General features: G+C 40.3%; 1 protein-coding gene and 1 non-coding gene across 4 annotated transcripts; one reads left to right on the plus strand and one right to left on the minus strand.

The window, feature by feature from the left end:
* Window positions 1–2,984: 2,984 nt before the first annotated feature.
* FGL1 (fibrinogen like 1) lies at window positions 2,985–22,565 on the minus strand. 3 transcript variants are annotated; one of them, XM_037128843.2, is made up of 9 exons: window positions 22,471–22,563; window positions 21,117–21,274; window positions 17,253–17,331; window positions 14,784–14,964; window positions 8,998–9,157; window positions 8,644–8,741; window positions 5,409–5,497; window positions 5,059–5,246; window positions 2,985–3,335 (listed from the first exon to the last, which is right to left on the minus strand). In XM_037128843.2, the coding sequence occupies exons 3-9, from the start codon at window positions 17,322–17,324 to the stop codon at window positions 3,176–3,178; spliced, it is 948 nt and encodes a 315-aa protein (XP_036984738.2). In that variant the 5' UTR covers window positions 17,325–17,331; window positions 21,117–21,274; window positions 22,471–22,563; the 3' UTR covers window positions 2,985–3,175. The 3 variants fall into 3 exon arrangements, with proteins under 3 accessions (XP_036984738.2, XP_036984737.2, XP_036984739.2); XM_037128842.2 differs by lacking the exon at window positions 21,117–21,274 and having other exon boundaries at window positions 22,471–22,565; XM_037128844.2 differs by lacking the exon at window positions 21,117–21,274 and having other exon boundaries at window positions 3,245–3,335; window positions 5,009–5,246; window positions 22,471–22,565.
* LOC119036938 (small nucleolar RNA SNORA2/SNORA34 family) lies at window positions 18,647–18,783 on the plus strand. The gene has a single exon (XR_005080111.2). It is a non-coding gene; the product is annotated as a small nucleolar RNA SNORA2/SNORA34 family (small nucleolar RNA).
* Window positions 22,566–24,100: the final 1,535 nt, after the last annotated feature.

Below are 24,100 nucleotides of genomic sequence, written 5' to 3' on the forward strand. Positions count from 1 at the left end.
AGAAAAGGGCGGATCCTTACTGTTCCCCTCAGTGCCCCTGAGGTGTGTTGTCAGAAGGGGAGGCTGTCCCGAGCCCCAGTCTCCCCAGGCCCTGGCCCCTGTCCCAGTCACCTGCCTTGTCACACAGTCTGCACCTGCGCCAGGTCCACAGGACCCTCTCCAGGGACCCTCCCTCTGAGCAGCAAGGGCCCAGCTCCCAGGGGAGGGAACAGGCTGAGAGAACGCAGTGCCAGGCGCGGGCCACACAGCCAACATGAGGCAGGTGTGCCCACTGTGACCCTCCAAGAAGGGATCATTTTGGGGGACACCACCTCACTGCACCCCAGGCCTGGCAGGACAGCCTTTTCCCAGACACTGCCACAAACTCAGGAACCTCACCAGGTCCCTTCTCAGAGGATAGGGTGGCTGGCCCCTCCCCTCTGCCCCGCCCCCAGAACACCCCCACCGGGTGGGTAGCGTGCTCCTTCTGTAATGGTGACCTTTCGGAGGAATTGATTTTGAGACCGGGGTCTTCCTGATAGTTTGGCTCCGGGTAAGGCCGTGGACTTCCCTCTTTTACATCCAAACTTCTCGAGTTATGCTCTCCACTCGGCCACTGAAATGGACTTCAGGACGCGAATTCCATTCTCACTAATCCCGACAGTCTTTTCTGAGAATGCTTTCTCTTCCGACTTTTTATACTGTTTACATTTCTGTGTCCGCCCCTTGGAACTGAAAACCCATGATGGGGAGACTGGTGTAACCCTATACTTGTGAGCTCCCTCCCGGCTTCTCTGTAAAATCACTTTTTTTGTTAAGCTTTAAAAGCTTTTCTTGTTTTCATGTCCTAATTGTATGGGTTCTTCAGGCTACTTATTTGAGCAGATAATACCTGTGTTTAAAGTTGTCACGGGTGCCCCGTGGTTTATACCAAAATCTGATCTGTGGGGCACTATTCCCACACAACGGCATTAAGACACAAATGTTCCCAAACCATGGGGAATAATTCTCCCACCTGCGCATTTGAGAGACCGTAAAACTTAAATATCCTCTTTCACGATCTTACTTGCAGATGGAGGGACTGGATGATGCCATTTGGGCCCAAAAGGCAAAGACTGAAGTCCTTAGACCCTTCGCCCTTCTTCCTGCTTTTAGCACGGACCAGAAGCAGGACCTGCAGTCCACAGCTTGGGGTTTTGAAGGAAGGGCCAAGTGAGTTACAGAGATATCAGCTTCCACCCTGTGGAGCACGGAGCCCAGGCCAGTGACCTCCTGAGCTCTTGTTACAGAAGGTCCATCACATCCCATTCGTTTGCACTTCCAACGTCAGGTGATTTAGATCCGGCAACTAAACACATTTCTAACTTGATATAAAATTGCAACATATTTTATGTCCCTCCTGGAACTTTAGAATGCACATTAGAATATTAAAGAACCTGAGAAATCCCCGAGAGCAATCTGTTTGCTTTGGTTTAATATATCATTTCCTAAATTCCTTTGATCAAGGTGCCCTTTCCTTCCTGTGTTAGCGGGTACTCTCTCCTAAGGACCACAGTTCCCTACACCTTTGCTTTTCAAAGTGTGGTCCCTAGAGCAGCCACTTCTGCACCATCTGGAAACTTGTTTTAAAAACCAGAATCCTAAATTTGAAAACCCCAGAATCCTGGGCCCCACCCCAGAGTCAGAATCTACCCTTTAATAAGATCCTCGGAGGATTCGAATGGCATTAAAGGTTGAGAAGCACTGCTTTAGGAAACCCTGGTTAGAAAATAAAGTACAACTAACCTTCACATTTTTATGTGACCCACTATTTTGAGACATCTATTATTATCGTCCCTTAATGCCTATTTCACTAACAATCACAGCTGGTTCTTATTGACTGCTTATTTTGTGCAAGGTATTATTCTAGGTACTTTACTTGTACGATTCTTACCCAACCCCAGGAGGCAGGTACTACTGTTATCATCTTACAGATGAGATAGCCAAGGCTCAGAGAAGTCAAGTAGCCTGCCCAAGGTCACACAGCCATTAAGTGGCAGAATCCGTGGTTCAAGGACATAAGGATCACTGAGTGGCGTTGCCTCTCCAATCTTTTATTTTGCTTCTCTGCTCTTTCCCGCTCTGTCTACTTCACACAAAGTGTCCCCTGCTCCTGCAGTGACCTCCCACGTGCTCCTAATTAAAACATGTCAGTCGAAGAGCTGAGTCCTTCCAGGGGGCTTTCCTCTCCTCAGGCCAGGCCCCCTGCTGCACATTCCCCTGGCACGTATTTTCTTTCATACTTATCAGCTTCTGAAATTATTTATATATGATTGTATGTCTTCATTTTAGAAAATTGAGCTTTCTGTGAGCCTGAACTGGGTCCTCTGTGCCAGATACTTAATGGCACTCAACTATTTGGTGCAATGTCTTACCTTTAGTCCTGCTTTCACTCTCATGTTCAAGGTCCTCTCTCTACCTCCCCTGTCCACGTGCTACAGGACAGGGGTGCCACAGGTACCTACAGCATGGTGGCAACACATTTTATTCAGTGCCAGAACACTTGGATTGAGTCCTTCTTCCCTTACTTCTTCACTCTATAACTTTGAGCCTCACACAATCTCAGGTCCATGCGCTGTCAGCTCTGTGAGTTGGGAATAATATTACTTCACAAGATTGGTATAAATGAGGCTTCTGAAAGAAGAGTGTAACCTACATAAATATCCTGAAAATATGAGATAGTGTTTTATAGTGATTACTATCCTGGGTTGTGCTTCTAAGAGTTCCAGCTCTGTAGTCAGAGACCTGAGTTCAAATCCCCACTTTCGACAGTATTTATTGTTTGTGCCGTTGATGTGGCAACCCATTATTTGCTGAATTTTTATGTCCACATGCAACTTCATTCATACTTAATTTATTATATATTCATGTTTGTGTCATCTCCCAGGATGGCATAGATTCTATGCTTTTTATTTCAGTTCAGCATCGCTCTTATCATATCCCTTTGCACACAGCAATGCAATAAATACTAACATGAGCCACGTTTATTTGGTGAGCATCCCATAATCTCTGTACAGTAAGAAACAAAGGCAAGTAAGAATGAAAAGTAGTACACATAGCAATTATCCTCATCACCCATGTGCGTGTTCAGAATTGCTATCTTTCAAATCCCTTTAAACCCAGATGATTTGCAGAGATACAAGCCCAAGGGGAACAATTAGACAATATTGGGAATAAAGTCATTTGGCCTAATCTTCATAACCACGGATTTCAAAGAGTACCACCATCCGTGCCAGGTGTGCCAAACGACTCCGTTGTCGGTTTGAGCCCCGTAGGAGCCCTGGTAGTACAGGCCGTTCAGGTTTGCAGAGTGACACCTAGTGGGAGAAAAAATAAACGCAGACCAATCAGACCAGAAGATTCTGACAGCCCTGCATTTTGCTAGCGAATGATCAAAAACATCTTAACTATGAATTTGGCCACTTTCATACGAGAAAATATTTATCAGTTCTCCAAAGCCATGATACTCCTACAGCAGATGTTTTGTTTTGTTCTTTAACTGGTGGGTTTTAGGGCCATAATATCAAGCCTGAGGATACAATTCTGGCTACTTGTGGTGAGTGGATGGATAAAGAAACATTTTTGAGCCCTGGCTGGTGTAGCTCAGCGGATTGAGCGCAGGCCTGTGAACACAACAAGCATGGTTTGATTCCCAGTCAGGGCACACGCCTGGGTTGCAGGCCAGTTCCCAGCAGAGGCATGCACAGGAGAGGCAACCACACGTTGACATTTCTCTCCCTCTCTCCTTCCCCTCTAAAAATAAATGAATAAAATCTTTAAAAAAAGAAACATTCTTGAGATTAACAGCCTTTAAACTGACAAAAGGAAACAAGCAAACAAAAGCATAGCCTTGAAATCCTCTGCCTTAGCAAGAACAGAGTGGTTTAACACCGAGAGGTGTGGCTTAGTGCCCTACCGCCTGCTCTCCTCAGCAGTAATTTGCACTTACGTGTTCATCCATCTGCTGCCAAGACCTAGCATTCACAATTCAACTTTCTCCCTCACCCTCTTTAAAATTGCTAGCATAACAATTATTTTAACCTTGAGGATAAGAAAACAAAAAGCCTAAATCCACCATTTAAAATTTTCCAGCCATCAACCAGTAATCATTTGTCCAAATTGCTATGCTCAGTTTTTACTCTAACATACTGCTCCAGTCTAGATAAGTTGGTTAGGTTGTCATCAATTATAAAAAGTCCCCCTCCCTTCTTTTATATCTGTAAATTTTGTCCCTGAAATGGATTAACTAAGTATATATGATAATGTTCTGTGTCCTGTTACGAAATAAATTGCTACATACTTTTTACTGATACAACCAATAGAATGATGTCAGGCATTAGGATATCAGGAGGACGTTCACAAAGGAGAGTTCTGAAAATCTATGAAAAGCAGCCACATTATTGAATCAAATAACCTTACAATTTACTCGTAAATGTCAAGTGGTTGGCTTGAATCATTTTTCCCACTTAGTGATTCACTCCTGCTGACCACACTGATAGCCCCCCTGATCTAAACAGATGTACCTAATCGAAAACGCATCTACTAAATCTGAAGTACCAAGAGCATACCATGTTTTGAAAGTAATGTCAGAATAGAAAATGTTCTAAATTGAACCTCCAGAATATATATTTTGGTACAGCTCTGTCTTCCTAGAGGCATCTACTACATACCCTTTTAAAATCTGGTTTGATTTGAATCCTGTTAGGAATGGACTGTATGGCCAACACAGGAAATCTTAGCAATCTCATCATTCAGTCTGCAAAACGGAATTTGGTTTTATTTCTAATACGAAATAATACAAAAGATACAAAGCCGTACCTTTCTAATACGAAAGATACGAAGATGTATCTTTCAAGCTTTACTCATGTACACAATGAACAAATCCTCAAAATGACTGTGTCACTGAAGAATTCTACTAAGGATGATTACTTACTAACACCAAGTACAGAGACCAACACGACCTCAGACAGGCATTAACACTAACACCCACCGGTGAGATCTCATCAATGTCATCAGGGTTCTGTTCATGAAACGTCAAACCTGTTAAACCACCAGCCGGAGCGTTCTTCCAGGGCGCAGCTCCCTTCGTAGTTGTCATTGTCTCTGTCCCATGTGCTGAATTTCATTCGCTGATGGCTACCCCACCATTGCATCTTAGGGTCAAATTTCACTGTGAGTGAGTCCCCAGCTGTTCCAGAATATTCTCCGATATTCAACTCATAGGAATTCTGCAGGAACAGAGCCAACGTCCACCATCAGTTGTTACATTAAAAAGTAGGTTTATTTAATGAATGAAAGGATTCTATATCTTTATTTCCTCTGACTTCAGGGTTTAGCTTGTATGTTTTACACATTATTCTGTAGCATTACTTATTTGAAAATTTTAGTACCTTTTGATCTCCAACTTTGAAAATTTTGTATTGGGCATAACGGGTATTTTTTTCAAAATCCGCAAGGTCGATTTTTAAAGTGTAGTCTCCTAGAAAACAGCAACAACAAGAAGTTGTTTTTTTTTAAGCACCTGAGATAACACTGACTTACTGAGGCTTAAAAATAATGATGGCTCTGTTTTACTTAGACCAACTCCTGGGTCAGTTTTTCCAAGAATGCACAGTGGCTCCATTGCATTTACATGAAGATTTTATTGTGTATTTTACTTGAAAAAAAGTAGGGAAACAATATTAAAGATAAAACATTTCTACTGTATCATAGGCAAAAGCTAGCACAATTTACTTTGCAAAGAACAACAGAAAAACCTATTTAGTTAATAGATTAAGAAATCTAACAATGAAAGAAAAGAACCTCCAAAAAGTTTAAATGTTTTCCTCTTTTTCTTAATTTTGGTGAGAATGTTGACCTTCAATATAACTAATGACTGAATCCTTAGTAGCATCAAGTAATCATCTCTTCCTCATTGTCCCATCACTTGCAAATAACAAGGACTATTCACTTTTTCAGAAACACAACTACTGTCAGGAACATAGAAAGTTATAAATCAAACCAACTGTTAAACAGTTTGTGCTCCATCCTCCTACTTTAATAAACAAACTGTCACGATGACCTGTAAGACCAGGTTTGAATTTGGAGTCTCATACATCTCCGGGTTCCAAGGTAGAACGTGGAGGCCCCTCAGAGAGCCTGCTCGGCCCCTGCCCACAGGCCTGGTCTACAGTTTGCCTCATCCTATCACCGTCTCCATCTCACAGAGCAAGGGCTTGTCCGCACTTGTGGGCTTTCCAGACTGCACATCCAAGCTCTGTTTACACCCACAATAAAAGCTGTTCCTTCACCGTCCCTCAGGCGCAGGGGTACATTCACTAGGAACATGACCTTCCCACAGGGGGATGGGTACAGAGTCATGAATGGGTCCCGGAGACATGCAAGGCTGTGCGAAGTGCTGGATTCCCTACCACAGGAGCGAGTGCCGTTGGCCTTGGCCCTCTGGTCCCACAGACTCCTTCTCCCATGAATTTCTCTACAGTGAGTCCCAAGGACAAGCCCCTCTAACCTGAACAAAAGGCCGTGAAGGGTATGTGCACCCAAGACTGTGCAGTGGGTGGGAGCAGTAGGGCAGGCTGCTAACTCCCCCACAAAAAACACATTGTATTATAGGAGAGATACAAAGTCGGTCTCAATGATTTAGGTAGCCACCCAAATATATCTCTTTGGTTATGAAGTAAATCACAATGCAATTACAAACCATTTCTAAAGTAGCTTTATTGCAAACACTTCCAGTTGAAATTTGTGTAATGGGCCTAAAGCTATTTTTGGAGGCAAATGCTTAGCCTTAAGTAAGTGTAGATAACAAATGCAGGGACGAGGGCCCTTCCCCTCTTTGGATGATGTGATACGTGGTGGTGAGGCCTAGAACCGATAAATACACTTTTGCTGCCAAGAGAAGTAGCTACACTGAACACTAAACAAAAGATGAAAGGGAAGCCAATGTGTTGGCAAAGTGCATCTGGGCAACTAAGCACTCAGTAATCATTCAAAAAATAATAAGCATGAATTCTGTGCATTTAGAAGGCACCAAGAGTTACTTTTGGGGGTTTTCAGAGTTCCAATAAGAAACCAGCTACGTATTAATATGTGAAAGAAACAGAAATTGATATGATAAATGTTATGTACCTATTCAAAAAAAAACACTTAAAAGTAGGATAATAAGTATGTTAAAATTTAGAGAGCGTTAGACACAAGAAAGGACAAACGAAAAAGTATTAGTTTCTGGGACTATCCATCTTCTCTAAGTTATTATTCCAGTGTCTCAAAAAACCCTATAATTGTACTCCTACTGACTATTATGAATGTAAGAGCACCAGTTGCTTTCCTTGCCTTGGATGGAACCAAGTAAGACCCTTGTGCTTATGGTTAATGCCTTGCTAGTGTGGTTCAGCACGCTTTCTTGAGCAATACAATGGCCTTTTATGAAACATTTAGAATCAAACCTGAGCGGAGCTACCTACAATCTCACACTGCAAATGAGGTAAGCAAGACAATGGACTGCAGTAAGAGACATGGAAAGAGAAACATGGAAAATTTGTGATCAAAATAATGATATTTTAGACAAATATAAAACTCTAGTTAAAGATAACCATGCAAGAGTATATAGGAGAAATTTTTATAGTTGTCTGCAATTTACCTTGAACTTTGTCAAAAATAAAATGAATTGATGGGCAGATAGGTGGATAGATATGGGAAAAACAAGTAGAGTAAAATTTTAATGAGAGCATGGGTAGTAGGTTAAATCTTCGTTCAGTTTTGCTCTATCTTTGAAATTTTCAAAATAAAATGTGGGTGAGAGATGAAAACAAGGACATTAATGTGGTATTTGATTGCAAAAACAGCCCCCCCTGCCCCCATTTCTTCATCTTCCCCTTAGCAATGGGACTTGGTAAGCCCAGGTAGGAAGTCTCTCTCCTTTCCCCTTCCTGCTGATCTGGTCCTGTGACTAGCTTTCACCAATAAAAGGTCCTGAAAATGACTACATGCCAGTTCTGAGTCAAGAAACTTAGGTAATTTCGCCTCCTTCCCTGGAACTCGCTCAAGGTCCAGGCCAGTGAGGAGGAGTGACCAGGTGGAGCGGAGCTGAGTTGCTTGCTCCATCTGAAGGCCTAGAAGAGGAAGCCTCTCGCTGCCCTGAAACCCGATCACAGACCCATGAGCAACCCAGCCAAGAGCAGTGGAGCACAGGCCAAATCAGCAGAACCAGCCAGACAACTTGTAAAACTGCGAGGAAAAACAAATGGCTGTGACTTTAAGCCACTAAATTTTGAAGTGAGTTGATATGCAGTACTATGGTGGCAATGGGTAACTGTACCTCATGTATATTTTGAGGCACTTAAGACATTTAAGAAAGAATGATCATGACATTATATTTCTTGCCCAGAAATAGAAAACACGGATGTGAGAGATCCCCCCGGCCCCAATCCAGGTCTAGTTTTCTTTTTCTTTCTTCTCAGTTTTAAGCAGCCACACTCTACAAAGAGAATTACTGCCCAAAAGAGACCATTGCCATCTGCAAATTATAGCAGTTACTGAATTAGTTCTGTTGCCTATAATTTAGTGGAAAACATTTTAGTGTTTTTTATTGCATTTCCCATGAATTGGATATTAGGCAAATCTTACCTTGTGTGGTTAATAAGTGAAGGTTTTTATTACCCAGCCAATATTCACCATCCTTTTGGACAAAATTTCCAAAGCCATTTTCGTAGTCATCCCAGCCTCTAGAAAATTTAAAGTGAAAGCTGCCTTCAGCGCAATCCAACTAGACGTTTGCAGTCTCCGAGGTGCTCCCGCTGCCCCCGTGCTGCGCCCACGCCCAGTTTTTCCGGACTTGTTAATGCTCTTTCAGTTATTCTGATTTAGAGACCCGTGAGAGTCTGTCTAATTAGCAGGATTTAGGACCGGACATAAGGGTTTACTTATTATAAAGTTTACATTTTCTACTCCAAAGACGTCCTTACGACACCATTAGCGCACCTGTTAAAGTTCTCACTGCCGTCAGACCGTCTCTGAATCACAGTCCACCCTCCTCCATCGGACATGTCGCAATACACGGGGAACTCTGCCGGGCTCTGGACAGGCTTGACTTTGTAAAATCCGCTGCTCGTGTACCCGTCATTGAAAATCTCTGAGCAATCTGTTTGTAAAACAAGGTCATGGAACGTCGGTCATGTCTTTTTTTATTTTAAACGAAGGGAGCCTCTGAATGAGATTACTCGATCCTAATGCAGACAGATAAACACGTGAGGGAGAAAATCCGCTTTTTACAATTGCATCTGGTACATCTTTTCATGGGTATCAGAAAAGTCATTTCTTTTCCCATCTAACTCGGGGATATGATCACAGGGACAGGTGAAGGGAGTGAAATAGGGATCTGGTTTCTCATTTTTAACTTTTATAGAAGCAATTTTTAAAAATTAGATGTGTTTAGTTAATTACAGTTTATATAAGTGGAACTTACAGATTTATCGGATTTATCAGACACAATAGCAGAACTTTTCTCTCCTATGAAGCTAAAATGAAAGTAGAAATACAACACCAAACAAATAACTAAGGGTGATCTTGACTTGGAGCACTACAAATCATTCAGAACATCTGGAAACAAACTCAGAACAGTAATCTTCTTGTTAGATTTTCACAATCTCCCAGTCTCACCAGATTTTTTTTACCAAACCACTGAAATTTCTAATAGCTCATGTATTCTTAGACGCTTTTGCTAAAAACTGAATGTTTCTGCCATCCTTCTTCTCCCAGCTTTCCTCTTTGACATGGCATTTCTTTGGAAGCAAACACAGCTACCGATTTGTCATCAAAAAGTAATATCTGCTTCTTAAACCTCTAGGGTGAGATAAGTTAATACTGTCAGGTCTCAGACCTGTGCAGACGCAGAGAATATGGCGGGTATGGGCTGCCCAGTGTGTAGGTACCTACGGCCGTGCGTTAGGGCGGCTGAAATGTCCACCGTTACACAGATAGTTTCAGGGATACTCATTCACAGGCTTTTCAGTAAAAATGCTTTCAATACTATACTATGACATTATGAACTTTCATATTTTAGCCTTGTGGTTTTGTTAATTTCCTATCTTTTCAATTTCTTTCTCTTCCTGTTTGGATAATTTCACTCTTTTAGCCCATTTTTAAGGTATTTCTTCATTTTCACTGTTTCGATGCCAAATCGTCTACAACTATGTTTTGTTACTAAGCAAATACACTCCAGTTTAAGCAGATCGAATAGGCAATAGGAATCAGAAGAAAAAAACAAAGAAAGTTAGTCGCTGTCCAAAGCCCTCCCCAAGTGGAGAACAGTGACATACTACTGCTTTGGTAAGATGATGAGCTTTGTAATGGTTTAAGCTTATCACACACTTACTTTTGAGATTTAGAAGCTCAAGTGCTGAATTTTTTTTCAATTAAATAAAAAGTAAAACAATAGAAAAATGATTACCTAAAAGTAGTTCAAGGTTGTTCAAAAGCTTACCTCTTGTGGTCAAATATATTGCAGGCTACTTTCCATTAAAGTAGGCAGATTATATAACTTTCCTTGTTAAGAAAAGGAGCTTTTTGCTTATTTTTATCCTTTTACTAAAATGTTGAGCAGTAAAGGCTCTTAAGGTTCAGACTATTTTCTAGACAAATATGGAAATAATTAGCTATAACGTTTGCCTCTGGAAAACTTGTGAATATGGAGTTTTCAGCCAACATTTCCTATTTGTTTTTATTTTATGCCAAATATGAGTTCGTTTGTGTTTTTTAAAATTTTTTTCTTCTTCCCAGTGAAAAACGTCAAACACAACTTAACATCCAGAGGAAAGCTTTCAAGAGGAGAAAATAAAACAAAACAAAGCAGAAAACTCACCCAACTTGCAATTCAAATAAGCACTTAGCAAAGAAGTTAAGGAGCCTGCCTTGGGGACATGGGACTTAGAGTGTCGTTGGAGGAAGTAGTAACAATGTAGGGTTTTTAATATTAGCTAGATATTTAAAGCTATAATTTTCAAAATGTTTTGACCCACTCACCTCCCTGGAAAATGGTCAGGAGAAGGGCAGGGGTAAAGAGCTCTGTGTTCATGGGAGTTTTTAGAAAAAGAATTTTTGGATCCTTACATAATACTAGAGTGAGGCCAATATTCCCTGCCCCATTGACAAACACGGCATTAAAGTGGGTGAGGTGAATACTTCCTTTGATCGTGCAGGAAACAAACTATGTTTATTTTTCAGCACATAGGGATAGAACTAGAGAGTGTGCCAAAGGCAAATACTTAATAATTAAAATATATAATAACACAAATTTTAATACAATATATCACATATTATAACATATATATAATTATATATAATATTATATAAAATATATAAGAACTTGCTCACACCAAAATTCAGACACAACTATGTTTGTCTGAATGTTTAAGCTTTTCATAAAGTGACATGACAACCAGCAAAGTGGGCTTTTTCTTCTTGTCCCAGAATGGGGGCACTCTCAACTCAAAGAAAGGCTGGCAAGAGGTCAGCCGCCCCCTCCACTCTCCGCGGGGCATGTCGGGAACGCCAGACCTGGCCCTCCCTCTGCCTCTCTCAACCCCCAGGTGACATCAGAAGGAAATGTAAGGGCAGAACCTCTTATGGTTCCCCAGAGAGCGCAGTATTCTTACAGGGTGGAGTGAGTAGACTCTCCCTTCTGAAAACTGGGGCACAGGAAATACGGTAGTCTCTCCTTATCCCAGGTTTCGCTTTACATTGTTTTATAATAGTTACCTGTGGTTCAGTGTGGTCTGAAAATATTAAATGGAAAATTCAACAAATAAGCAACTCCTAAGTTTTAAATTGTGTGCCGTTCTCAGCCGTGTGATGGAATCTCGTGAGCCCCACTCCACCCAGCCTGGGGTGGTAACTCATCCCTTTGACCAGGTCTTCACACTGTACACACTTCCCACCCATTAAGCACACTGACTGTCTCGGTATCAGCATTGCAGTGCTCGGGTTCATCATCCTTATTTTACTGATAATGACCCCAGAGCCTAAATAGTGGTGTTGGTCATTTGCATATGCCAAAGAGGAGCCGTAAACTGCTTCCTGAAATGAAGAGGTAAGCACGCATAGGAGGAAACATAGTACACGTAGGGGCTGGATAGAATATAGAAACTGTTGATTCAGCATCCCCTGGGTGTCTCGAACATATTTCCCGAGGATGCGGGGGGACTACTCTAACAGCATAGCTGACATTCCGTGAGCTAAAGGCTAACTGCTTTTGTAATCATGTTCATGTGTGTGATGGCACTTTACCTCATTTAAACAGAGAAACAGGAGTTCACATCATTCCCATGGTGCAGATGAGGAATACGAGGCACACAGAGGAAGGGGAACTTTCCAAAGACCACGGCTGGCAAGATGGGCAGCGGGACGTCGAAACCAGGCCTCAGAGTGTCTGCCTGCGCCACTGCCCCGAGTGTGAGGGGCCGTCTCATAGGGACTGGGGCTCCCGTACTAAGGGACATGGTGAAGCCAGGGGTCTTGTTGGCTGACCAGATGTGATGCCACAGGCTGTTGTGAATGTCACCAATTAATGTGAATTTGGTACTATAATCTCTTAATTTAGGTACATAATTCAATAGCACCCAAAAGCTTTAAAAAGATGCATTTAATTATATATTATATAAAAATCATGTAGTTTGTACACTGTATGCATAAATTGCTAGGTTATATGTAATTAAGTGTTTTCTACCAGGAGATGAATTAGAATTCAGAGAATAATGTAATAATATAGAAACTTGTTAGTAAGAAAAAATTTATGTTTCTATAGATCATATACATGAATATTTTTTAAATTCAAGGACACCAAAACATAAATTTTGGTGTGAGCAAGTTCTTATATATTTTATATAATATTATATGTAACTATATATGTTATAATATATTATATATTTTATTAAAATTTATGTTATTATATATTTTATTTATTAAGTATTTGCCTTTGACACACTCTCTAGTACTATCCCTGTGTGTTGAAAAATAAAGTATAATTAAACTGTATTTATATTTTATAACATTTCTTCTCCTCCTTCATTCTTGCACCATCTGTAAAAAAATTAAACATGGATCTACTGAATTTAGGATGTTTTAGCTGTTGATCTAGAAACAGTCACCTAGAATGTCTGTTTGCTATTGTTCTATGCATTATAATGTTATAAGAGATATACACAACATAAGGGTTTGTCTGGATTCCATCCATATCTCTATTATAACTCTTCTACCCAATTCCTATTTAGACAGTCAGTTCTGCTCTGACCTTGGCATTTTAATTTTTTAGTAACTGATTTCTTGCCATACTTGCCGTACTCCTTGGTGACCTCTTGTTCCCTAAAGTCCACTTCCAACACTCGAAACACAGGGACTGGTTTTTTAGCTCTTAAACATGATTGATAGCATAGTCCCAGTAACAAACATCCAATGGCCTGCCTCCTGCCATTATCTGACACTTGAGTCTGTGTTGACAACCTGCTCAGACTGAGCAGTATCCAGACTGATGATGTCTGAATAGATACCGTGATCTCGAACTTCGTTCGGAATTTGAAATAATGGTACTTCTTCCACATCCACCAATTCCTTGCCCTTGGGGTCAGTGTTGCACCTAACTTTCTCTGGATTCACACATCTGCATGCTCGTTCCTAGAATAACCAACCTGTTGTCTTTCTCTCAAGTTGTCATTCAAATAACTACCTTGTTATACCCTGCAAATCTATTTGAAGCATTTGTACTCTCTTTCACCTGATCTGTTCCACCAATTAAACGTAAAAAATTGAACATTTCCTATATGCCAGTCACCGTGTTAGGCTCTGAAAATACATGCAACTGGATGGTTTAGCAGGGGGGGTTATCTTGTTATTCCTGTCTCAATGTACAACCTTGCTTTCATGGATGAGTATGAGGATCTACTATGTTCTGGGCCCTCTGATAGGCAATAAGGAGGAAAGAATGCATTAGACATCATCCTAGACTTTACAATGTACCCAGATAATTGGCCAAGTTAAACTCACAAGCAGAGATGTTGTAATTCATCCTGGCAGAAGCTAGACAGGACATAGGACCAAAGCACTTTGATGGCATAATTATTATTTCTGACAACTGTTGGTCTACTTTAAAAGATGGAGGAAACCGGGTGGCTAGTTTTCTATAGGTAATAGTATGTTCAGTGCTATATGCATGTGTGGCAGTTGAAGATTATTTAGTTTCTTGGGGGAAATACTGGCCTCGTCAAAAAAAAAACTCCACCAAGCCATAAAATATACACATAAAATAACTTCTTTATTTTCCTAAATAATTCTCATTCTTTCTCCTTCTCTAGCCTTTCATTCTATTACCTTATTTATCACCCTGAGGCAGATCAGAGTTGTAGAAGGAAAAATTGGATAAATGTGACAAGAAACAATACACAAGTAAAAACAAAGCTCAATTGTAAAATTTCACAAACATCATCTGCCATTTGCACACTGATGTTTAAACAATCTATTGTAATGATCTCTTATCAAACTAATAGGGATTCTCAGATATTGAGCATTGATATTAAATGTCCCTGCAGGGATAGCAAAGGAAAAATCGTAAAATACATTTGAAGATAGTTGAATTTGTTATAATGCTTCATGCCACTTGTTACTGGAATAGAAAAAGGTCTTTAGCAAAAGCTGAAGTAATCAAATTATTAATACCATCACTGTGTATGGATGTATAATATTAGTTACTGAAAAACTAAAGAAACATAGATTCTGACCTGCATATTGCCTCTTGCCTCCAAGGTCAATGATGCTGTTGTCCTCTCCTTTATCCAACAACTGAATTTCCTTCTCATGCAAAAGCTGTGCGATCTTGACCTGTTGCTGCTTGACCCGGGTCTCAAGCAGGTGCACCTGGGCTCTGAGACGCACCTGCTCCTGGAGACAGTTCTCAAGAGCCTGCAAAGCAATGCGTGTCTCGTTCTCATAGAAAATAAGTGATTCTAGTGAGGTGGACAAATTAGTGATTCAATCTTGCTCCCAACTCCCATTTCAGAATATCATTCCAACCAGGAAGTAGTTTGAAAGTTCTAATACCATTTGTTATTTGAAGGATAAGAAAGCATGGCTGATGCTAATGTGCTTGGACTGCAAAATGGTATGATACAACGGGATTGAAGTGACTACGCTAAGGTTTCAGAGTCGTTGTCTTATTTGACCCTCACAACAATTCCGTAAGGTAGGATTGGGCTCAGTTCTGATGAGACAGCTTGCTCAGAAGTTCCCAGTGGGTAAGAGAAGTCAGCATTTCTATTCAGCTCAGGGTTCCTGTTCTCAGTCTCTGCATGACACTAAGTGCTTTCTCACCAGTAAAACAAACGAGGCTTTTGAATGAGCTTTTGGAATTCATACGTTTTAAAACTATAATTGAAGGTTTATCATCTTAGACATCAGGTCACCTTTATAAAGAAGGCTGGGCCTGGACTCTCATCATCTTTAATATTGCACCCATTTACCTGTGGCTGAACATGTGACTGGATTCGCTTCAACTTTTTGCTTATTTATTGTTTTGTCGTCAATCAGCTTAAGACGGGAGGGGAGGAGACTGAGTCTTAAATTTAACTTGTTTACTCCCCTAAAAAGACAAACCCAAGAGTATTGCACGTAGGAGAGTTGACCTGCTCCTTTCTAAAGTTGCACCTGACTGAGCAAACCCTCCGAAGGTAAAGCGAATGTGGTGGGTGAACTGGGAAGGAGGACCACATGCCAGCTCTGCTGGGAAGAGGCACAGAGCCCAGGAAGCTGCGGGAAAGGTCCTGAGTGCTCGGTGCTGGGAGAGCTACTGGGGGAGCCGGAAAAAAGGACGAAAGACGAACCTTGGCCATTTTACCTTCACGTCTCTATTTGCAGCGCATGTCACGACCTTGTGTGGTGCGTGTAAACGTTCACTTCTGAGAAATTACCAGTGTTCTTGTGTAAGTGCTCCACACTGCTTTTATGTGCACTGTTTCCTAAACTGGGCTCTTGGTTATAATCAGAAGTATTTCCCAAGTTATGGTGGTTTAACTTCCTGTCCATGCCTTTATGTACTACCCCCGTGTTTATTATTCCATAAATACAAGGACCTACTGTGTCCCGGGCCCTCGGCTAGACAGTCAGAATAGCACAATTACATATTTTATTTGGGACAAAAGAAAGAGGCACACTGCTTCACCATGAAGGATTATAATGTCAGCACAGAAATTTGGCCTCCCTGCTGAAAGTCACACAACAAGAGAATGGAGACGCCGTGGCAGAAGCCGCCTCCCATCTCCTGGTCCAAGTCCCTGACTCTCTCCCAGCTGTTTCGCTAGGACTCTCTCTCATTTGCTCTGGGTTCATCCCCTGAGTCACACCTGTCTAAAAAATGAACAGCAAAGCCATTTTATGGTGTTTGGAATCCCGTGTTGTTTCCTAATAGTGGGAAATTAATTGGTTGTGATATTGTTAAATACAGTGGGCTATGCAATTTAATAACTGAAGGGATTACAGGGCAGATACATTCAATCTGTATGAGACTAGATACGCAGTGTTTGTAAGCTTATTTAAAAGTCAGCAGTTCTCCTCTCAGAACTTTGAGTAAATGAGCATTTTTACCTTTTTTTTTTAAGATTTTATTTATTTTTCTTTAGAGGGGAAGGGAGGGAGAGACGGAGAGAAGTATCAGTGTATGGTTGCCTTTCGTGGGTCCCCTGCTGGGAACTGGTTTGCAACCCAGGTATGTGCCCTGACTGGGAATTGAACCAGGATCCTTCGGTTCGAAGGCCCGCGCTCAATCCACTGAGCTACACCAGCTAGGGCTCATTTTTACCTTTTTACACATGAATTCATTGTAACTGCCTTCAAATATCTGTTTAATTTGTGCTAATAGCGTTTAATAGCAGAAAGCTCAAGGTCCATTTTAATGAATGGTTTTAAACTTCTAATGTTATGTAACCACCCAAATAGCCCCAGTAAATTTTAAAAGATTTTACTTATTTGTTGTGAATACTGACTTTTACTTTAAAAAAAAATTTAAAGCCCTTGGTAAGTGCCTACTATGTGACAGGTACTGCCACAAACCCTCATTCTGCACCGCTTCCCCCACACCGCATCTTAGTTAAGTTCTTTCAGTGCGACAAGTTACTGTAGGTTTTCTGCAGAATCAGAGAAAATTCAGGTCAAAGCAGGCACGACGAATACAACAAAAGCCTTTGCAATGAACTTACCCAGCTTTCCCTGCCCATTACCAGAGTAATGGTAATGAGGATGAAACTGAACATCTTCACCATTTTCCCCATCGAAAAACTGCAGGAACAAAAAGAATTTCATAAACTTATCGCCTGTGAAGTTTCTTATGATGTTAGAGTTAGGATAGAGCTCCAGGGCATCCGGGAGGGGGGACAAAGTCCCAGGCCACCTGAGAGTCACCACGGAAATTCTCCCGGACTTTCCCTGGCCTCCCCACAGCGAGCAACTGATGCTCTCACTGTTTGTTGCCTTCAATAGAATCGAACCTGTTCAGTGGTAAAAATAAAGGAGGGACTTGGATCTTTGGCTGGTCTAAATTGCTGCAGGTTCAATGGTGCTGAAAAGACACAAGCTCTATAAACACCGATGGTCCAGATTTGGGCTGAGCCGCCTCCTAGTTGTGTGACCTCAGGCAATTTACAGAAAGGCTCCCTCTCTCTTTAAAACGGAAATCCTAATTCCTCCTTTGTAGCAGTGTGGAAATGTTGATGTAATACTTTTAGATACCATGGCATATGATAAGTGCTAAATGAATTGTAACTCATTTTGTATATGGAAAACAGCTTTTGTTTTTAAAAGAAGAAAGAAAAAAGGCACAACAAGTAATAAGATGATATACATTGTTTTTCTTAATGCTTTAATGTTTAGGCAAACTACCAAGATAAATCAAAAATTTAAGTCCTACTTAAAGTTGTGGAGGAAAACTCACTTTACCACTTCTAAAGATTTTTAAAAATCAATCTTAAAGTCATTACTCTTGATGAAAAAAATTGGTTCATCCTCAAAATAACTTCTGTGTGCTGCCTATAGGAAGTTTTCATAAATTTTAGAAGCTAAGGAGCCTAGAAGGATGAAAACATCTGCATAATATTCAAAAAACTTTTTTAAATCTGCAATTTCAACTAAAAAAAGAAACTGGAATCACCTGAATTATTTGTTAGCCTATTTTCATTCTTACAGAACCTATGACAACTTGGTCACTCTAATGTGTCTCTTTTTCAATTTTTGTGTAATTAGAGAAATGGTTCCTACACCTTGCTGTCCATTCACATTTCTTCAGGAGCTTCTAAAACTTCTCGAGGCCGAGGGATAGAATCAAGTATCTAAAGGTGGCGACCGGGCCTTGGGATTGTTTAGACTCCCCTCGGATTGGTGCGTTCTGCACAGATTGGGAAGCAATCACTTAAGGTCTTAATAGACAATTAAAAAAAAAATCTATGTTAATAAAGCAGGTAGTTCTTAGTCATCCTGGGGCCAACAAAACACTACAGAATGGGAGAGGCATTACTTACATTCAGTCACATATAGCATGCATGGCCATTTTGAGAAGTATTGTAAAATATAATGTGAATTTTTAGAATATGTGAAATTTTTGGCCCTGAATCAAGGCCAGCAGTTTGCTGAAGCTGCTGGTTTCAAGCAGGAGCCTAAAGCAATGTCTTTCTATGGTCTGTTGGCCATTTCAGAGCTTAGGAAATGTAATGGTCAATTTATTAGAAAGAAATATCTGGAAGAAGCAGAAAAAAAGAATATGGAAAATTTGTACATTACAGAGAGTAAAAAAGAGTCTGCTCAGTATAACTGTATAATTTTACTTCACATATTATTATGTTTGGCTGACATTTTTATACCTACTTACCCAGAACTATGCTATGCATTTATGAACATCTTATTTAATCCTCAAATAATTGTCTAAGGCAAGTAGTATTATCCTTATCATACAAATGAATTATAGATCAGAGAAGTTAAGTTACTTCTGTAAGGTCACACAGCTGGTGTATGGAAGACAAAGCAATTGAGCTTTCCACCTTGAGGGCTAATGCCCCCAACTTGTAGTCCACTTGGCCTCCTCTCTCTAGATATAGATATAGATATAGATATAGATATAGATATAGATATAGATATAGATATAGATATAGATATAGATATAGATAGATATAGATACACACACATACATAGGATGGGGCAAGAGTAGATTTAGATTTGGGAGTTTTTATTCTTGTATTGTTTTCTATTAGTTGTATCATTTTCCATACAAACAACTGTAAACCTACCTTTGCCCCACCCCGTATTTCCCAGCTCTCTGTGGGGAAAGAGGCTGCAGAGAGGCACAGAGGCCCTCCTAGGTGGCCTTGTCCACTGAACACCCCTCTCACTCCTGAACTTGGCTGCGACACATTAGCTCTTGGGCCACAAGTTTCTCCAGAGGAACCTTAGGTTCACTTGGCAGGAGAGGAGCCGGCTGCACTGAAGCCACAGCCTCCAGGGAAGGGCAGCGTCGGCGAGCATGCGCTGATCGTCTGCTCAGCCCTTTGCTACGTGCTGCGAGAGGAAGAAACAGAGCTCCCTCGGCAAGGCGATGTTTTGAGAAATAAATATTAAAACGGAAATTAAAGATAATACAGATGACGTGCACATGACACCATGTATAATTAAATAGAAAAACGAAACACTCCCAGACCACCCCTCAAGACAAAAACGAACGACTTCCTGCACTATAATCACACACCATCTTTTCGGGCCAGCATAGCATTCACTCACTCAGTAGACAGTGTGCGCGTGCCTGCTGTGTCCCCAGCGCTGGGCCAGGCCACGGGATGCTCATTCAGTCAGTTTTTCACATGTCCTCTGCACCTGCTCCCCTTATCCAGGCTGTTTTGCTTAGAGTAAGATTTTTTCAATTTATATTTTATTTATTGTTTTGAGAGAGAGAGAGAAATATTGATTTGTTGTTCTACTTATTTATGCATTCCTTGGTTCCTTCTTGCATGTGCCCTGACCAGAGATCGAACCTACAACCTCGAAGTGTGAGGATGATGCTGGAGCCGATGGAGTTACCCATCCAGGCCAAGAGTAAGATTGGTGAAGGCAAGGACCACGCCTTGCTGATTGTTGTGGCTGACTCAAATAGAAGTTTAGCTGTTGCCTCTGCAGAAAATATTCCCCAGGAGGGAGAATCGTTCTCAGATGCAAAAATGTGATTTCCTTGCCTTAAGAGTACATTCTGTTCACAGTGACATACTTCTCTATGCTTATTTTGGTCCAGGGGAAAACAATGGACTAAGTGTGTTTTGGAAAGTAAGTGTTAATCAAACTTTTAGTTGGGTGGAAATTTATTTTTTCTTTCTCACAAAACCCTACTCCAGGGCCCCTTTAAGATTCCTGAGCCTCTTTCCTTAGTGCCTCGTTGTTCCTTTCTTCATATATTAGGTTGAACTGTAAGAAGTGGCATATGTTAGGCCCTTGGTTTGAGCACTGGCCTGCAAACCAAAGGGCACATGTCAGGGTTGCAGGCCACGTCCCCAGTTGAAAGCGTGTGAGAGACAACTACACATTGATTTCTCTCTCCCTCCCTTTCCCTCACTCTAAAAAGAAATAAATAAAATCCTTTAAAAAAAAAGAGAAATGGCATATGTTTGAACATTCCAACCTACAAAATTAGCAATTTCATATGATTTGAATTAATACCTATTGGTTAGATGGAAAGAAAACACTTGAAATCATTGTAGCTTTTTTGCCCAAAGACACAGGCTAAAAATAAAGCATTTTCCTTACTTAATGAGAGAAAAAAATTTGGTAACACCCTGTTTTTATATGAATGCTGCTTCCATGTTAATACATTAATGTACGTCAGTTAAAACATGTTTAAAAATTGCTCACACGTGGTCAGCATGCGAAATCTCACAGTTCTGCCATAAGCTAGTCCTCTGGATGGCTGCTGAAAAATTGCAGCCTTTAGAAGAATTATGTTCTTGTATCTACGTCTGAGCTGGGCTCATGCGTCAGTGACAGTGTGTGTTGGTGGCACTCTGGGAGATGCTGGGGAAACACAACACACGTACCTATTGCTCCACCTTGGATTGGGTGTAAAATACAGGGCCAAGGAAATGCTTCGGTAGGTCTCTGTATCTTGGTGTCCTCAAATCCCCATCTCATTGCCATTAAAATAATCAAATCTGATCTTTCCCAGAGAAAGGAGGAGGCCTCTCGTCTCTGGACCCTTAAACAATAAGGCATATCAAAATGTCACATGTATTTTAATAGTCATTCTATTAATTAGGTCATGAGAATAATTCCTGAGGATGTCTTAAATCCTCTAAAATTCCGCAGTGTCCTCATTTCTAATTCTAGACATTTCATACAACATTGAAGAAATGTTTAGGTCCTAGGAAACTTGCTTAGAAAATCTGGTTTTCATCATTCATCACAGTAAACTGTTATTATTCTGTAAATCTGGCTTTTGGTAGCATTATATCAGATTATTTAGTTCTTCACTATGCAAGTAGTTGTATTTCTTTTACAAGATTTTTGCTTTGGGCTATTTCAAAACTTTTAATTATTGTAAAGTAGTTTTCAATTGGCTATTCTTTGATGTAGTGTATTATTTGATATAAATTACTCTAAGTCTATAAATTCTAATTTCTTCCCCACCAAAATTTTTTTAGGTTAGTTGATTATAGTGGATTAAATTTAAAAGCAAAAATATTAAATTTGGAACTTAAAAGTTTTATAGCTGATATAAAACTTTTACAAACACAATTATAAAGGTACATCAGTAGCATGTAAAAATTTTAAAATGGTATATATTTAAGTGAGCTATTATGAAAGAATACAAAATAAAAGAAAGAAAAAAGAAAGAAAAAGCTATTAAAGAAAACATGTTTAATAAGTCAGCATTCACGAATGGACAGCAACCTTAATGTAAGACACAGTTAAAAATTTACCCATGAACGTAGTCTTAGAGATTTTTATATGCTATTTTCTTCCAACTTTTTTCTTTGTTCAAAAATGGAAAATAACAGTATCTTTGTTGTTTATCTTAAGAATGCACACTCAATGAAAGCCTTAAAAAGCTAAATGAGTTTGATCCCCTAAAATGAAAATAAAAATACTTCTGAAGTTTTTACATCTGAAGTGGAAATTATAATATGGTCCATTATTTTCCACGTTGTATAAATGAAACTTCAGATCTTATTATTTACATCAAATTCCCAGACAATTCATTCAGAATGTACTGGGCAGGAGAAGAAGACAGAATTCAAAACCTCTTTTCCGAGCTGCAGAAGCAGATGTTTCTCACATCATCCTGACCTCTCTCAACAGCTGACAGCTGTTTATTGAGCTCCACTGAATATCATCCCTATGAAATAGATGAACATTATTACAATATGTCAAGAGTGAAGAGATGTTAAATACCTTGCCTAAAGTCAGAGACACGGCTCAGGCTGGGTCCAGACACTCGGCCTGCTGGGATCCTTTAACTATGCTCCAAATTTATCCTCGTTTCCCTATCATTTGATTAGAAATAGGGGCAATATTGATTGTGGCTTTAATCCAGAAACAAATATGTGAGGAAATCAGTTTAACGGGAAGGAAAACTAAAAGAGGAGAGTCAAGGACAAACCCAATACTCTGATATTTATTTTCTCCTATTTGCGTACATTTTTAAGAAAGGTCCATAAACATATCTCTACAAAAATACATCTCTGATTTTTAACCTCTTATTATTGTGCTCATTCAGAAAATTTTTGTACTTTGATTAACTTTAGTAGTTTACATAAAACCAAAGTTCAGCTGAAGCTTTGCTTTAAAGTACTACTGATAATAAAATTTTACCTATAAAGAATTAAAATACAATACAACTACAATATACAGAGAAGCTAAATTTTTCTTAGTTATTGCAGTGGGACAAGTTAATACATGCCCAGATGAAATGGTCGGTTTATTTGATCTTTAAGAAAAGTGGAAAGGTTCCCGGAGGTGCAAAACTGTGAAATTTCTCTGTAATCATCAATTACCTTGTGAAAGAGGCGTTCCTTTTAAAACCATTTTATGGGATTTTCTAGTGTGTAAGAGGTGACTTGTTAGCTCCAGTAATCATGTTGCATCAGAGTCAGGACTGCAAACCCAGGTTAAACATTTCTTTTCTCATTCCGACGTTACTCAAGCTGTTGTTTGCTGTTTGTTCAATGATCCCCATTTCTCAACCCAGGTTCTGGTGACATAGTGAACTTGTGTTTTCCTTCTGCTTTATTGTTTTTTGCACTCAAGTACTGCCGGTGTTTGGCCTTCTCATTCAACACTTTCCTTGCGTTCATTCAAAAAATTCCAATTTATTAAGAAAAGGTAATCCTGATGGTAACTTAAGTTGAAGTGATTCACACACACCCAGGAGAAGTGGGTATTGTATATGCACAATTGCAGTGAATTCAAGAGGCTGACATTAAATGTCAAAAGCACGGGTTTGGCCGATTCAATAATTACCTCTGTGACACAATGAAATTTTTTGAAATACAAGCCTATATTGCTTGTCCTCCTTGTGTTCCTTTGGTCTTCTCCCCTGTAAAGCATTTTCTGGGCACTGAGCTCACTTCCTCAGAGCGAGGATGACAATAACAATGACAGTGATGAACACTTGCGGTGTGCTTCTGACACTCCAGGCACCGTAAATACACTAAGCAATTCAGCCACATCTCTATACGCATGTATTACTGATACCTCCGTTTCACAAATGAGGACACTGAGGCACAGGCGTTTCAGGAAACTGCCCCAGATCACACAGTTAGCAAGAGATGGCCAGGACTCAAAGGCAGTTTGGCTCAGAATCTGCGCTCCTCACCATTAAAAAGAGACAGTTCTATCAAGGGCTTGGCCAGGACCGTTGGCTTTGGAGAAACCTGGAAAAAACTAGTCGAAGGGCAGAGAGGAAAGGCCAATGTTCTGCGGAGGCATGCCAGAAGCTGTACTTACTGGAAAGAATTTTCTTCCTTTAGTGCACGGCTGCTCTGGCAAAACACGGTGGAAGAGCGCCAGCGGGAGAGGTCAA

The sequence above is a fragment of the Artibeus jamaicensis genome, unplaced genomic scaffold, assembly GCF_021234435.1.
Source record: "Artibeus jamaicensis isolate MK-2021 breed Jamaican fruit bat unplaced genomic scaffold, CSHL_Jam_final scaffold_833, whole genome shotgun sequence".
NCBI lineage: Eukaryota > Metazoa > Chordata > Mammalia > Chiroptera > Phyllostomidae > Artibeus > Artibeus jamaicensis.

Excerpts from the sequence above, each read along its gene's own strand:
- FGL1 (XM_037128842.2), bottom strand. The coding sequence starts at position 17,324 with ATGGGGAAAATGGTGAAGATGTTCAGTTTCATCCTCATTACCATTACT. Across the intron at positions 5,498-8,643 it reads TCACTTATTAACCACACAAG|GAGACTACACTTTAAAAATC; the intron begins GTAAGATTTGCC and ends GCTGTTTTCTAG. Across the intron at positions 5,247-5,408 it reads TCAAAGTTGGAGATCAAAAG|AATTCCTATGAGTTGAATAT; the intron begins GTACTAAAATTT and ends CTGTTCCTGCAG.